Source organism: Syngnathus acus, chromosome 22, assembly GCF_901709675.1.
Source record: "Syngnathus acus chromosome 22, fSynAcu1.2, whole genome shotgun sequence".
NCBI lineage: Eukaryota > Metazoa > Chordata > Actinopteri > Syngnathiformes > Syngnathidae > Syngnathus > Syngnathus acus.
In genome coordinates, this window is record NC_051106.1 from 5,147,615 (window position 1) to 5,161,558 (window position 13,944).

The 13,944-nt window shown below is 41.9% G+C and overlaps 1 protein-coding gene across 1 annotated transcript; it reads left to right on the top strand.

Annotated features, from left to right (window-relative positions):
• Positions 1 to 1,418: 1,418 nt before the first annotated feature.
• htr1b (5-hydroxytryptamine (serotonin) receptor 1B) lies at positions 1,419 to 4,090 on the top strand. Its single transcript, XM_037242056.1, has one exon. The coding sequence runs from the start codon at positions 1,682 to 1,684 to the stop codon at positions 2,828 to 2,830; it is 1,149 nt and encodes a 382-aa protein (XP_037097951.1). The 5' UTR covers positions 1,419 to 1,681; the 3' UTR covers positions 2,831 to 4,090.
• The last annotated feature ends 9,854 nt before the right edge of the window (positions 4,091 to 13,944 follow it).

Consider the following 13,944-nt stretch of genomic DNA (forward strand, 5'->3'; position numbering starts at 1 on the left):
GAGGTTTACAGGACTAAAAATAGGCTTTTCAGAGTCAGCGGGAGATAGGATAGATAGGATATGTAGGCTGCGACTGTGGTTTGCCTAAATGCGCCCAGAGATGAGGTGAGATTACACAGAGGGGCGCGCAATGTCTGAGAAAATGTTGCTGCAGCTACTCAACTGGGTCACATCCAATGAACAGTGACATAAAAAAAAACATGTTATGAAGACATCTTTGAATGCAAATGAAGTGTCATTCTGAGAGCTTTTGTATAAATTTACCATTTTAAGGCTGTGTTTTCATGGAAATAAAGGAATTAGAGCAAGATGATGGCAGACACAGTGGGACATTGCATGCTTTTGGGTGTCGGAATAAAAGCGTGAAAACGGAGAAAGTGTCTCTGCGTTAGGCCTCGCATTCACGGCAGATTGAGGACTACACTTATGAACTCACAGGAGGGTGCACAAACTGTTTTGCAACTTAACAATGCACAACGGAGCGCATTCGTATGTAGATGTCCAATGCAAATCATCTCTTGCAACCAAGATGGCTTTCACCGTTTCTGTCTGGGACTTTTATCTTCTCATTGACATGCAAACATCGCCCTCTTGTCATCATTCTACACGAGCACCTATTTCCAACACGCTTCCATTACCATATATTTCATTCTCAGCCACTTGGCTGTCTGTCTGCTGATGGCAGCTCTGACTTTTCACTGTGTCTTTGTCATGGCCTTTTTGTAAGACAAAGAACCATTTACCAATCATGTGATTCCGCCGAGACAGGTAAAAAAACAAAGGTAATGATATGAATGACAAAGTTTTAATAAAGGAATATCATGAAATAGTTCGAGTTGTATATCACACACTAAATAGACACTTCATTTGGGCGTATTCGCACATGGAAGTTCATTTTAAATAGTTTTACTTTTAAATAAAAAACTGATAGATAAATAAATAAATAAATAAATAAATAAATACATAAATAAATACATACATACATACACTCTACCAGGCTTACATCCATCTGTCCAAAATCTCCAAACCAATAAATTCCGTCAATTACCAAATCAGTCAATTCGACCATCTGTCCGTCTGTCCATCCATCAATCCATCCATCCACGTGTTTTTATCACTTATTGTCTGACGTGCAAAAAAACCCCACTGTAGACATTAAATCCAGTTAAATCAACTCAACAGGTATTTTCCCCTCATCAATAATGAACATTTTAATGCTTTTAAATAATTCACAATGCCACTATATGGCTCGACTCAAGCTTTTAATAACGTGCGTACCTGCGACGCGTGATAGGCTTCCCAAAGTGACAAACGATCCACGGGCACTATGACCCAGCAAACAGTCTGGACCATCATGGAGACATCAGTTGATGTCACAGACTGTATAAAAAGCACCACTTCGTAGTTCGCCTCGTCAGTCACCCTCTGCGGGGGTCCGAGCCGGAAGCACGCGTCTGGAGAGCATTTCACCTTCCATGCGGATTATGTCCCTCACGCGTTGGAAGGGCAACGCATCATCACCGTGCGCAGTCACGATGAAGAGTGGTGAACTATCCCCGCAGGGTGTGGATTACAAGTGAAACAATTCGTGCCATGGCGTTAAGGAGGCGACTTTCCTCGAATTTTAACCTCAAGTGTGGGACGGTGGACAGAATATGAGCCAAGAGTTACTGGAGAAGTGATGGAGGGCGCCGGACAAGTCGAGCCCACCCAGTTGCCGGCGAACGCCTCCAACATCAGCCAGCCTGAGGATGCGTCTGAGGTGGTTTGGAGCGCGCACAGCCTCGCCTACCAGATCACCTTGGCGTCGCTCCTTTCCGCCATCACGTTGGCCATCAGTCTGTCCAACGCCTTCGTCATCGCCACCATCTCCCAGTCCAAGAAGCTCCAGACGCCTGCCAACTTCCTCATCGCCTCGTTGGCAGTCACCGACCTGCTGGTGTCCATCCTTGTGATGCCCGTGTGCGTCCTCTACACGGTCACCCACGAGTGGACGCTAGGCCAGGTGGTGTGCGACATTTGGCTGTCGTCGGACATCACCTGCTGCACGGCGTCCATTCTCCACCTGTGCGTCATCGCCTTGGATCGCTACTGGGCCATCACGGACGCGGTGGAGTACTCCAAAAAGCGCACGCCGGGGCGCGCGGCCGGGATGGTGGCCACCGCCTGGGTGATCGCCATCTCCATCTCGCTGCCACCGCTCTTCTGGAGGCAGGTCAAGGCGGACGAGTTGACCAGCTGCAGCGTCAACACGGACCACATCTTCTACACCATTTACTCCACCTTCGGCGCCTTTTACATCCCCACCCTGCTGCTCATCGTTCTCTACGGGCGCATCTACGTGGAGGCGCGCAAACGCATCCTCAAGCAGTCCCCCAAGAAGAAAAAGAGGGTGGCGGGCAAGAGGCTCACTTCGGCGTACTTGACCACGGGCTCCCCCGGCTCGAACGCATCCACTAGCCCCCTGCAGGGCGGCAGACACGACGCGCCGTCCAGCGACACCAACTCGTCCACCAGCGACAACCAGGTGAAGGTGACTCTGTCGGACGCGGCTCTGGAGAAAAAGCGCATTTCAGCGGCGAGGGAAAGGAAGGCCACCAAGACGCTGGGCATCATTCTGGGCGCGTACATCGTGTGCTGGCTGCCCTTCTTCATCTACACGCTGGTGGTGGCCGCATGCGACGCTTGCGTCATCCAAGAGCTCTTTGACTTCTTCACCTGGCTTGGCTATATGAACTCGCTCATCAACCCCATCATATACACCATGTCCAACGAGGACTTCAAGAAAGCTTTCCACAAACTGATTCGCTTCAGATGCTGCAGAGGGTGATCCTTTAAATGATTTTTCATGATTACGAATGTGAATAAGCAGATGCCATAAATTACAGTTCAAAGCCATGGCGTGTGGATGTGGAGGAGGGGGGCTATAAGAGGAAATCTACATATTCTTTATTATATTGAATATGTCATTGATTGCCTAACCTACAGGGGAAATCTGGATTTAATAATAAAAAAAAAATGTGATCATCACTGCTGTTTTCATGCATAAAAAGAGACAAAAAGGCCAAAAACATGCTCAATCCAATAGATCTGTATATTAAAAAAATCTGCCTTAATAAAAATAATAATGCTCACTTTTGTTAGGATTAATTTAACAGTATTTAAATTATTTGATGGAATGTATTTATTCCTCAATTTAATTTTCCTTTTTTTTAAGTCATTATATTCAATTTTATTTATTTATTTATTTATTGATTCATCATATTCATTTTTATTTATTGCAGTATTATTTAACCCCTTAATGGGAAATTTACCATTTATCATTACCATCTTATGTGTAATAATTGTATTTATTTATTTATTAATGAATGCAGTGTGATGGACTCAACTCACACTTGGTGAACTAATTTATTGACACAAAAAAGTTTAAATATTACATCTGTCAATAATATACATTTTAGCCCCCCAAAAAAGGCAGAATTTTTACTATCTTCTATTGGAGCTCATTAAATCAGGGGTGGCAAACCTGTGACTCGTGGGCCATATGTGGCCCGCAAAAGCTCTCCATTCTATCTGCCATGTCATTCTAAAAACTAACAAAACCTCAGAGGAACTGTCATGAAACACCTCGAAACATTTGACCCTTAAATGTTCATAATATAAAAGAAGAATAAGAATGTTGGACCATTGTATCAAACCTCATCACCAATGGTCTACTAAGAGGAGGTTGTCCACCCCTGCATTCGATGTGCGGTGTATCCTCATCGTAAACTTGTCTCAAGCTTTGCACAGTTGTGAACCAGATGTGTATGTGTGCGTATTTTCAGATCACTTTTGATATCATGCTTCTTATGTTTTCAAATGTCACACAGATAAGCTGTGTGGGCTGCTATAGTGTGTGTCTGCAACGTGATGTCTGACCTACACACACACACACACACACACACACACACACACACACACACACACACACACACACACACACACACACACACACACACACACACACACACACACACACTTACACGCAAATGGGTGTCATCTCTTTCCTCTCAGAGATGCTGTGCAATAAAGAAAAGTATTTCAAGTATTTCTTTGGACTATTTCGTGAATTGCTGTGGGGGCGCAAGAGAGAGAGGATGCATTTTACTTTATTTATCTCGACATTGCAATACGTGTGGCATATGCTCTTGGCATGTTAAATATCTCAGTAGCTTGTGGTTTGCACAACCTTGTACTCCAGTACATCGAAGAAACAACAACTACGGGAAGCAAAGTTAGCATACATTTGCTATGGTAGCTTACATCACCCTGTTAAGAAAAGCTACTCACAATGCCAACACACACACATGCAGACGCACTCACACATACATGGGAAAACACAGACGTGTCATTCGACCGTTGCTGAATTTTTATATTCACAGTGCATGTGAACAATGAGCAGCAGCATTTTGGGATTTGTCCTTAAAGTTATATGCATTTTAATACTGGATAGGCTACACAAAGATAGTAAGATTTAATGCCTAGATTATTAATTTTTGAACAGATAAGACCACATACTGTAAGCAGCAAACTAAAAATTTCATTTCATTATCGTGAACATTCAATCTTATATAACTTTAATGGTATTATGAGAGATTCTGCAGCATGGCGTTTGTGATATGAATTGGATATAATAGTCAATAGAGACTCTTTATGAATGGGCGATCTGACAAGCACTTTAATTCATATGTTTACCATAATGTATGCAATTTCAGAATGTAAAGCTTTGTACGTCCTTGTTCTTTACATTTCCGGGGTGGGGGATTGTTGAACAATACTGACATTTATTTTCAAGGTTATGCGATGAACTAGTTTGTGCGGCGGCATAAGGATTCGCCATCAAAAGGCACGATTTTGAATTATATCATCTGCCTCATGGGGTGTTGTTTAAAATTGATATTATAAAGTTGACTATAAAGATATGAAGTAGGGACATAATGTACTGTGAATGTCTGACAAGCAATTTCATACTATATATTTGTTGGGCACATTTTAGAAAAACAATGGCGATCATGCACATACATATTCAAGCCTGTTCTTTAAATTCATTACCTCTAGTTCCCCAGCAGCCTGAGTCAGTATAAGCGGTACAGAAAAATGATGAACTATGAAAAAGAAAATCTGTGTCATGCGCTGTCATCTGTTTTTCCCAAAATATCTACACTTCAGCCTACAGGATCTCCACTTGAAAATTGGACAAGAGGATGTTTGCGTTTGCTTAACTCAGCAGGTCGAGCACAGCACACAAATGCAATTTGCAGTTCATCTGACACAATCAGGATTAGTGACTAGCAATGAAGTTTGGCTTGCATTGCTTTTCTGATATGTTGGGCTAAGTATCTACAGTGATGCCAGGGCACAGAAGCCAAGAAGCTCCACCAGGAACCAAAATACCTGCTGCATCTGGTGAAGTCATGAACACCGTAATGGACGGGCGGGGCTTCAAGGCACACCAACAATTGGCAAGTAAGGGGACCCACAACCCCGTGTAATTAGTGTACTTTCCGCCCGGTCTCACTTTTCCAGTCCCAGATTGGCAGACATGACCTTCAGGAACCTTCCTGCGAGCGCCCCATAAAAGCTTTATGTGCATGATGAATGAAAGTATTAAAATTGGCCTCTTAGAGGCCTACAGTTCACTTCTGCAAAATCACCACCAACAGTAACCCCCCTGAACTCTTAATAAAACCTAAAACAATATAATTATTCATGGCTTTGAAAATAAATATGTGAAAATATACAAAATAAATACTAAACCTACCTTTCTTACATACAACTCACGTACTGCAGTCCGTCCACCTTCATTGGCTTCTATTGAACAAACACGGCAGATATGATTTTGTGTATTCAAAAAAGTTCTTCTTTGGCTTGTGCATCGTCATCTGCGTCCCCGCTGCAAACAAGTCCTCTGTTGACACGGGACGATTGCATCTGTAGAGCAAATACATTAATTACAATGTGCTCATCCTATTAGCCCGACGCGCCGCCTTGCTGCTTTGCATGGACTGAAGGACGTCGCCGATGTTAACGGCCGGCGAGGCACAACACGTAAATAATGGAGCCATAAAATACGTCCTCCGCTCAATACAGTTTTGGTTAACAGCTTTATCGTTTCACCCGGTGGTGGTTGCGGCGAGGCCCGGTGACATTCATCAGGAGAAATTGAAAACACGCCGGCCCATCTGCTATAAATAAATTGCCCCACCAAGGTAAGAACAATTGACCTTGACATGAGGTGGAATAAGTCAGCAGGTTACCTATAAAGCTGACCTAGAGGGTAAGTAAATCGAACAGTTTTGAGCTGTCAAACTAACTTTATCTCATCATTTAATTGCACTGGGTTCAGTCTGCTCAAATTGTCGCACATTTTCTCATGATTGATAAACTCATTTGCACAATTAAACCATTTTGCTGGGGGAAATGAATCAGAAATAAAGAATTATACAGATCATTATATTTTGTCTCTTTTCTGTTCTTCCTCTCAGGGTGCGAAACTAACATGGATGACACACACAATGCCCACTTCAGTATCTTATTAATCACGTGTATGCTGTGCACGCTTCAATGCACACACATGCTCCACCAAAGGTGCTTTGAAAAGGCCCTTGGCACCTCACGCTAGCACTACATGTCGCCAATATATGTTCCTCCGCCTGTTCGAGTCACACGATTAGTCTCGCTGTATGTGGCTCGCCATAAAGCATTGCAGTCATAGACAAACAAAAAAAAACATCTCAGCTTCATTGACCTACTTGACAGGCGGTTGCTGATGTTTCCATACCGTTCACGCCGCATCGTAAGGATCTCACGACTGAAATGCATCTCAGTTAACAACCACTCAGACGCTGAAAGGCATCATGATACAGAATTACTTGGAGATGTGTGGCCTAGTGGTGAGGAGACATAATGGCTATCTTGAGAGGAAGGAGCAAATCCTTTTTAGCTACTCTGGTCACGCAACTTGAGTCATAATTTTGATATCAATACATTTGTTTTTCATTGCTAACAACAAACATCTATTTAATTTAATGTTACTTAATTAAGTTTTATTTTAGTTCAAGAATCTGTAACCTACAGAAAGAAGATACTGCATACAATTACCGTACATTTCGGACTATAAGCCACGACTTTTTTCGCAATTTTTGAACCCAGAATCACGAGTTTTAGCTGGTGCGGTTTATAGTCCGGTGCGGTTTATAGTGCGAAATTTATGGTATCTTCTTTCCAACAGATAGAAATAGAATTACCGCAATTTTCGGACTATAAGTCGCGGTTTTTTTTCATAGTTTGGGTGGGGGGGCGACTTATACTCAGGAGCGATTTATATACATATATATGGGGTTTTTTCACTTTTTTGGGCATTTTATGGCTGGTGCGACTTATACTCCGGTGCGACTTATAGTCCGAAAATTACGGTAATATATTTTTCACTGTTTTATTCTGTTAATATATTTAAAAGGTCATTTGTGTGTTTGACATGCTCCTGGGACTCACCCTGTCTTTTCGCCGAAAGGTTTTGCAGCGAGTAAATATCAGTGCAATGGGACCGTCAGGGAGCAGGAAAAATATATTAGAGACAAAACAAACAATGAGCTGTCTTGTTCTTTTTATTCCACTGAACGCAGCCCCACTTAGGGGTCAAGCTCACAGTTTCAGCTTAAACTTCTTTAAAATGCAGAGGATAAACTCTCCAAGCAAGACGGAAGACGGCGCGTCAAGAACAAACGCCTGGCTTGCCCTCTTTCACACGATAGAATTCGATTTAGATGTGAAAAGTTAAAATGAAGGTAGAACAGGGTAGAAAACGATTTGCCTGCTGCAATGTACATTCTAATTCCGAGTATGTACTATATGTGCACGATGATCAAAACCAAACACTTGGGCTCGGCGGAGAGCCTAAAGGAATATCAATGAGGACTTTCCTAGCACCTCAAGGCTCCATTTACATATTATCTATTAACCTTTTTTATATTAAGTACGAGAAGGCGCATTGAGACGGAAAGTGGACGAGCGTGTTTGTAATTTCTCAATTTCACATGCAATAACAACAGCAAATGTCACAGCGGCTATTAGCATGAAATTTGTCTGACGCGGGCCTAATTCGGTGCGTTCCTCATCGGCCCCGCTAAGCCTCCAGCTTGTTGTCAACGCACATTTTCCGTGCCGCCCGTTGATGTCAGATGCTTTGACACAGGTTTGGTATTTGGAACAGCTTCAGGGGGGAGTTTTACCAAGGATGCAACTATATTTACCCGCATCATCCACTACGTCAAGATTATTCAGCAAAGTCCTTTGTTGCTTCCTTTGATTGAAAAAGAAACAATGTTGCCTTCTCTGGAACCTCAACAATTTTTCTCTTTGCAATTTTGCAACTCATTGTTACTTTTTTCAAGGTTCAAGGTTTGTTTCACTTCTCAAAACTAGTTGTCATGGTTACGTTGAAACACATGTGCTCACATTGCGACAAAGCAATCAACACTCGGCGAAGACGGTGGAAAAAATCATTTGACTGATGCATGCAGGGCGTGCGAGTCATGCAAAGGCTGCTAATAGCATAAAAAATGATCAAGTTCTTTTATACGACAAAGTAATTGCTGAAGGTTTGTTGCGGATGAGAAATGACAAGCACCCGGTGAGCATCAAGACAAAAGTATCGGGACACAAACCACTTTCTACTCTCAGTAGAGCTGACCAAGGTCAAATACAACCTGTTGACATTATTCTCATTTTAAAAGAATTTCTTTTCATTGGAAATGATGCAGCAAGAAATAATCAATTCCAGGGTGAAATCGTCATAAATGAACAAAATGATTGCTGCATTTACGTACCTGTGCACATTTTTATTTAAATCCAATTATCGGTTAGTATTTTTTATTGGCTCTTTTTGGGTCATGATCTGTGTTTTTGTCAATCTTGTTTTTTATTGGATTTATTTTTTATCATGTTTTCCCATGTGTCCCTTTATTATGATGCCTTGTTAAATTTGTGTGCCCACCTGTTCTCATCAGCCCTTATGTTTACCAATCAGCTCCCTTGATTGTGTCTCGTCAATTTGCTTGTATTTAATCCTCCGCTTTCTTTCTGGAATTGATCCAAAGATCCGATCATTGCGTCTGTTGTGTTGGTTGTCAGTCAGCAACTTCCCGCTAATCAAAATTGTCTCCAGCTTACCTGTGACCCCGAAAAGGATACATGGCATAAAAAAATGGATAAACAGACAAAATCTATACATTTAGATTTGGATGCATGCTTTTTTGTATTACCCTCAGCAAAATCGTACATCACAGCTCATCGTCACTCCAGAATCATCTTCAAATCTTATGGGCTGCCACTCATTTTGACCTCTTTGTCAGCGTCCCGTACTCACTCCACTCAATTACTTTCCACATCCTCCCCTTTACGTTTATGAGACTGTCTCCGTTTCAAAACGTCCTGCTACTCCACTTTCCTTCCTCAGTTGGCTCATTGTCCTTCACTTGTTTCTTATTATCGCTGCACACATCAGCTTTGCTCTACCCCTCGATCTTGCTTGATGAAATGAACTCTGCCCACTGGGGATATTACATACCGGATAGCACGATTCATGGCTCCATTTTGTCACTACCTGCACCCCGCCGCCTCCTCCTCCTCTTTGTAGAGAGGACTGGAATCCCTCCAGGGCCGAGACGTGAACATTTCATCCACCTGTGGTCTGTGTTATAAGCGGCGCTGGATATGATTCCCCACGTGAGCCCAATTTCAAGCTCCCATGCGACGCCTCGGGGCCACTTATTTCCTCATCATAAAACATCTCGTCACCGTAGCATCTTAATCAGAGCTTCTTCAGGTGAAATTTCCCCCCCGTGTTACAGTTAATGTCATCTCCACAATGACAGCTTCAATCTTTCATCTCATCTATCTGCTTGTATTTGATCAAGTTATCTTGACGTGTGCTCGCATGATGCTTTGCATTGGTCCAGGAAGTTTGACATAGATTACAATGAGCATTTCTCAAATTGATGCCGTTTTGATTCGATTTGGTTTTAGAAGCTTGCTGTGTTTTTCTACATTCGCGGTACGCGGTGTTGACATCATTGTCCATCTGTCTTAATAGTAGTTGCCAGGCAAACAGATCAGTACCAGCGTGCAATCCACCCCAACTGCATGCGTCATCTCAAACTCGCTCCTTGTCAGAGGTCGATTTCTGTCAACGTGCTTGCGTAATGATAATTAGGCCGAATTTGAATATTCTTTTATCTCTTCCAATCAAAGTTAGCAAAGACAGGACTGTCAGATGTCTTTCATCATTATTTGAATCTTCGTATCTTTTGTGACAGTTTTTGCTTGGTGCAAAGGATGATCTATTTTTATGTAAGTTTTTCCTATCTTATTATCTAAGTCAATTTATTACATTAAGCATTTTTTAGTTAAAGATTTTTTTTGTTTTTATAATTGGATTTGATTGGGTTACTACTATGTAGAGGAGCAGAGAAATCTGATCCATGTTGCCCTGAAACAAGAAACGTATGGTATGTGGTTGCCAGGGGCACGAGGCCATTGGGAATTTTGTGAAAATGTGAGATCTCTATGCGAGCAGATTGAACCATGTGTTCTGAAATATTAATGAAAATATTAGATGGAATCCACTTTAATACAAGTATATTATAGGGCTACCCAATTCTTTTAAAGATAGAATATTGTAGCTACCATAAAACATCTCATATGTGCATGTCCACTCGTTTTTCTTAAACCAAATGTTAAGAAATAAATAAAGGTCGATTTAAGGGGATCCTATTTGGAAAGATGTCCAAAAAAAAATAAAAAATATCATGAGCCACCAATCATGCTGCCACTCAATTTGAGTTTTGTAAACGGAAAAACTCTGGTTTGATATTTGCATAATAGTTTCTTTTCAAACTAAATGGATCGACAGCATGCTGGAACACAACCTTAAGCAAGTCATTCAATCTACTTTGCGTCCTTGTGGCCTTCCAGAAAAGAAGCAGAAGCACACATTTAATTGCCTCCCACTTCCTGATGGTTATCCATTGATACATTCTGCCACTTTTGATGCTTATCATCCACTTAACAGGCTACCGGGCCGGGCCAGGCCGAGCCTTACCACTTGGGGGTCGATTAATCAAACGGCTACTATTCCTATGAGTAGATCTTCATCACAGATTACGGCAGATTAGGACAATCCTCACATGCAAAGTAAAGCAGCCAAGGTGTCGATGTCGACACGCTGACGCTTCACCTCAAATCATCTGAGATCGACTCCAACACACCTGTGACATACAAAATGGAACACAATTGATCATAAAAATTAATAATCCCAAATGTGCTAGGTGCTCTAGTGCAAGGACAGGAACAGTCTGAGAATAGTCTTGAACCCTGAACCTCAGAACGATGAGGCAGGCCTGATTCCATCATGCATGTAAGATAAATGAAATCAGATTCAATTAACTAACCCCGGGTTTAATGTTTCCACATTGTGACTGCAGCAACAAATAAATGAAAGGAAATCAATCACACAAACTACCCCCAAAGTGCCCAAAGGCACGCCACCATCACTCTTCTTGGCCCGCCATGTGTCTCACTTGTTCTCAGAGTAGAGAAATGCACACAATAACTATCGTGCATTGCAGTCTAAAGACAATTTGTCTGTTGGGATAAATGAAGTACACCAAATGGAATACAATCCAAATGCAAAGCTACAGATGAGGGATGTAAGCACTTAGAGGACAATAGCTCACTGAGGCATTTGCAGCAGTGAAATAAGTCCTCTAAACAGATGGCAAGTGCTCCTTTACTCCCTGCTGCATAATTTAAAATGACCTCTGTAATTGCACTATGATTCAAGCCATCATCTGCATGAGAAGGTCAGGCTTGTTGCCATCACATTGTGGTTAAGCATCACACTTGGAACAGTTGATGCTGGTGTATTTGTATTTTTTATTTTTTTTTAAAATCCGCATGAATACACGCCAATTAGATTCCGTTTATCCACAGTTGATTTAATCACAAACAGCGATGCAGACCGTCACTGTCACTTTTGCACGTAAAGCCCATGGGCCGGGTCGATATCGTTAATCCTCATCTTTGACTTCATCTTGACTCGGACCCTAATCCTGATGGATGAGGGTCACTTTATTCCACTAACAGGATGGTGCATGCTGAGCCGGGAATGATGCGACATCTGACTTCCAGGGAATAAATATATAGCAAAGCTGGCTCTGCAAGAATTTGGACATCAACACAGTGGATCTGAAATACACAATTAACATTTACAATTTTAGATTTCCCCCCCAAAATTTACCTCCCTCCAAAAATACATCTTATTTGTGAATTAGAATAACTTTATTCAGAAATATTAAATTCCAAGGCATCCAAAGTATGAAAAGTATATATTTTTTTCAGACTGATACAAGCACTCAACAAGGCACTAATACCAAGAATCGATACCACAAGTACTTTTGATCCACAAACATTCCTCCAAAACAAAAAACAAAAACCTATATATCCCAATTTAGCTATTTTACTTCAAATCGGCTGAACGTATGGCAATTTTCTACTCTTATTTCAAATTATTAGGTCCTGATTGCAAAACTGTCTAAAGAGGCGGCCAATTTACCTATACCTTGAAAAAAAGCTTGAATCTGTATCATTTCTGATACCAGGTATCAGGGGCTAGTGAATAATCAACACCCTCCAAAACTGATTATACGGTCATTTATATTCCAGTCCAAACCAGCGGCCCTCAATATGCAGCCTATTTGTGGCCCCTGAACTACTATGTCCTTTTCCGAGATGGGTACTCTCAAAGTGGTAATATGTTAGCAAGCCCCACTTCAGTCAATGTCTATGTGGTGGGCACCTGCCACGTGGTAGACGCATTTAAATTGAAAAATGTTTTCCTTCACTATGTGCCTTGTTTGGGTCGACACGTGTATATGGAGACCCGACAGACGCACGCAGACAGCTTGTTACTGGGTCACTGAGTTCACCGCCACTTTCGCTGACATTTTGCCAGGTGGAGGAGTGTAGATTGCACTAAAATGGCACGCTCAGACTTCACTGAATAAAAAGCGGACAGTGAAATTCGACAATTCAAAGCAGAATGGACAGAAAAATTTGCATTCATTCTCCCTCCAACTAGCTGAAGATCAATGTTCTTAATATTCCGGGAGCTTACAGCTGTAAAGATTTCCAATTTGGAATGATATTACGACCTGAAGCATATAATTTTTGAAGACGCAGTTATTCAAAATTCAGAGGTAAGAAAGAGAGAAATAAATGCGTCAAATTTTATTGTCACACAAGACAGTAAGTAGAATCCTTGTCCGATCTATGACACAAGAGCAAAAAGCAGCTGAGTGCTCACTCGGAGTGGCTTTGAAATTTCCCTGATGCAGAAGCAATAGAACAATGCATGAGTGATGTGATGTGCACAATGGTTGAGGGCAAACAAAAAGAAAAAATGACAGCTACAATTAAGCAAATCTCCCACACGTATTCCACAACAAGCAGACGCACTGAAGTCTTGACTCCTGAGCATCTGTGTGATGCAATAAAAATCCATTTTAGTCCCAGTTGTGTTTCGCACTTTTCTCTCACGATCGAGAAAATCTTTCAAAAATCACATTTTTTCCTTCTTACGTTCAAATCCACGCACACCACCAATTAAATATTGCTACACCAAATAACGTGTTGCACCGCAACCATCGATTCTTCCAAATTGAGATTAGTGTGTCAGAAAAGTGCCAGGAGGGATTAGGCTGCTCTTGAAGAGGCTTATTTACAGCAGCAATTTGTTAGCAACTAACATGAACGGCTAATCCTCTTCACAGGAGGAGATGAGGGCGGAGACTTGCCACGCGGAGACTTCCCGCCCTGATACGTTCCGACGGCAACCGTCGAGGC

Excerpts from the sequence above, each read along its gene's own strand:
- htr1b (XM_037242056.1), top strand. The coding sequence starts at position 1,682 with ATGGAGGGCGCCGGACAAGTCGAGCCCACCCAGTTGCCGGCGAACGCC.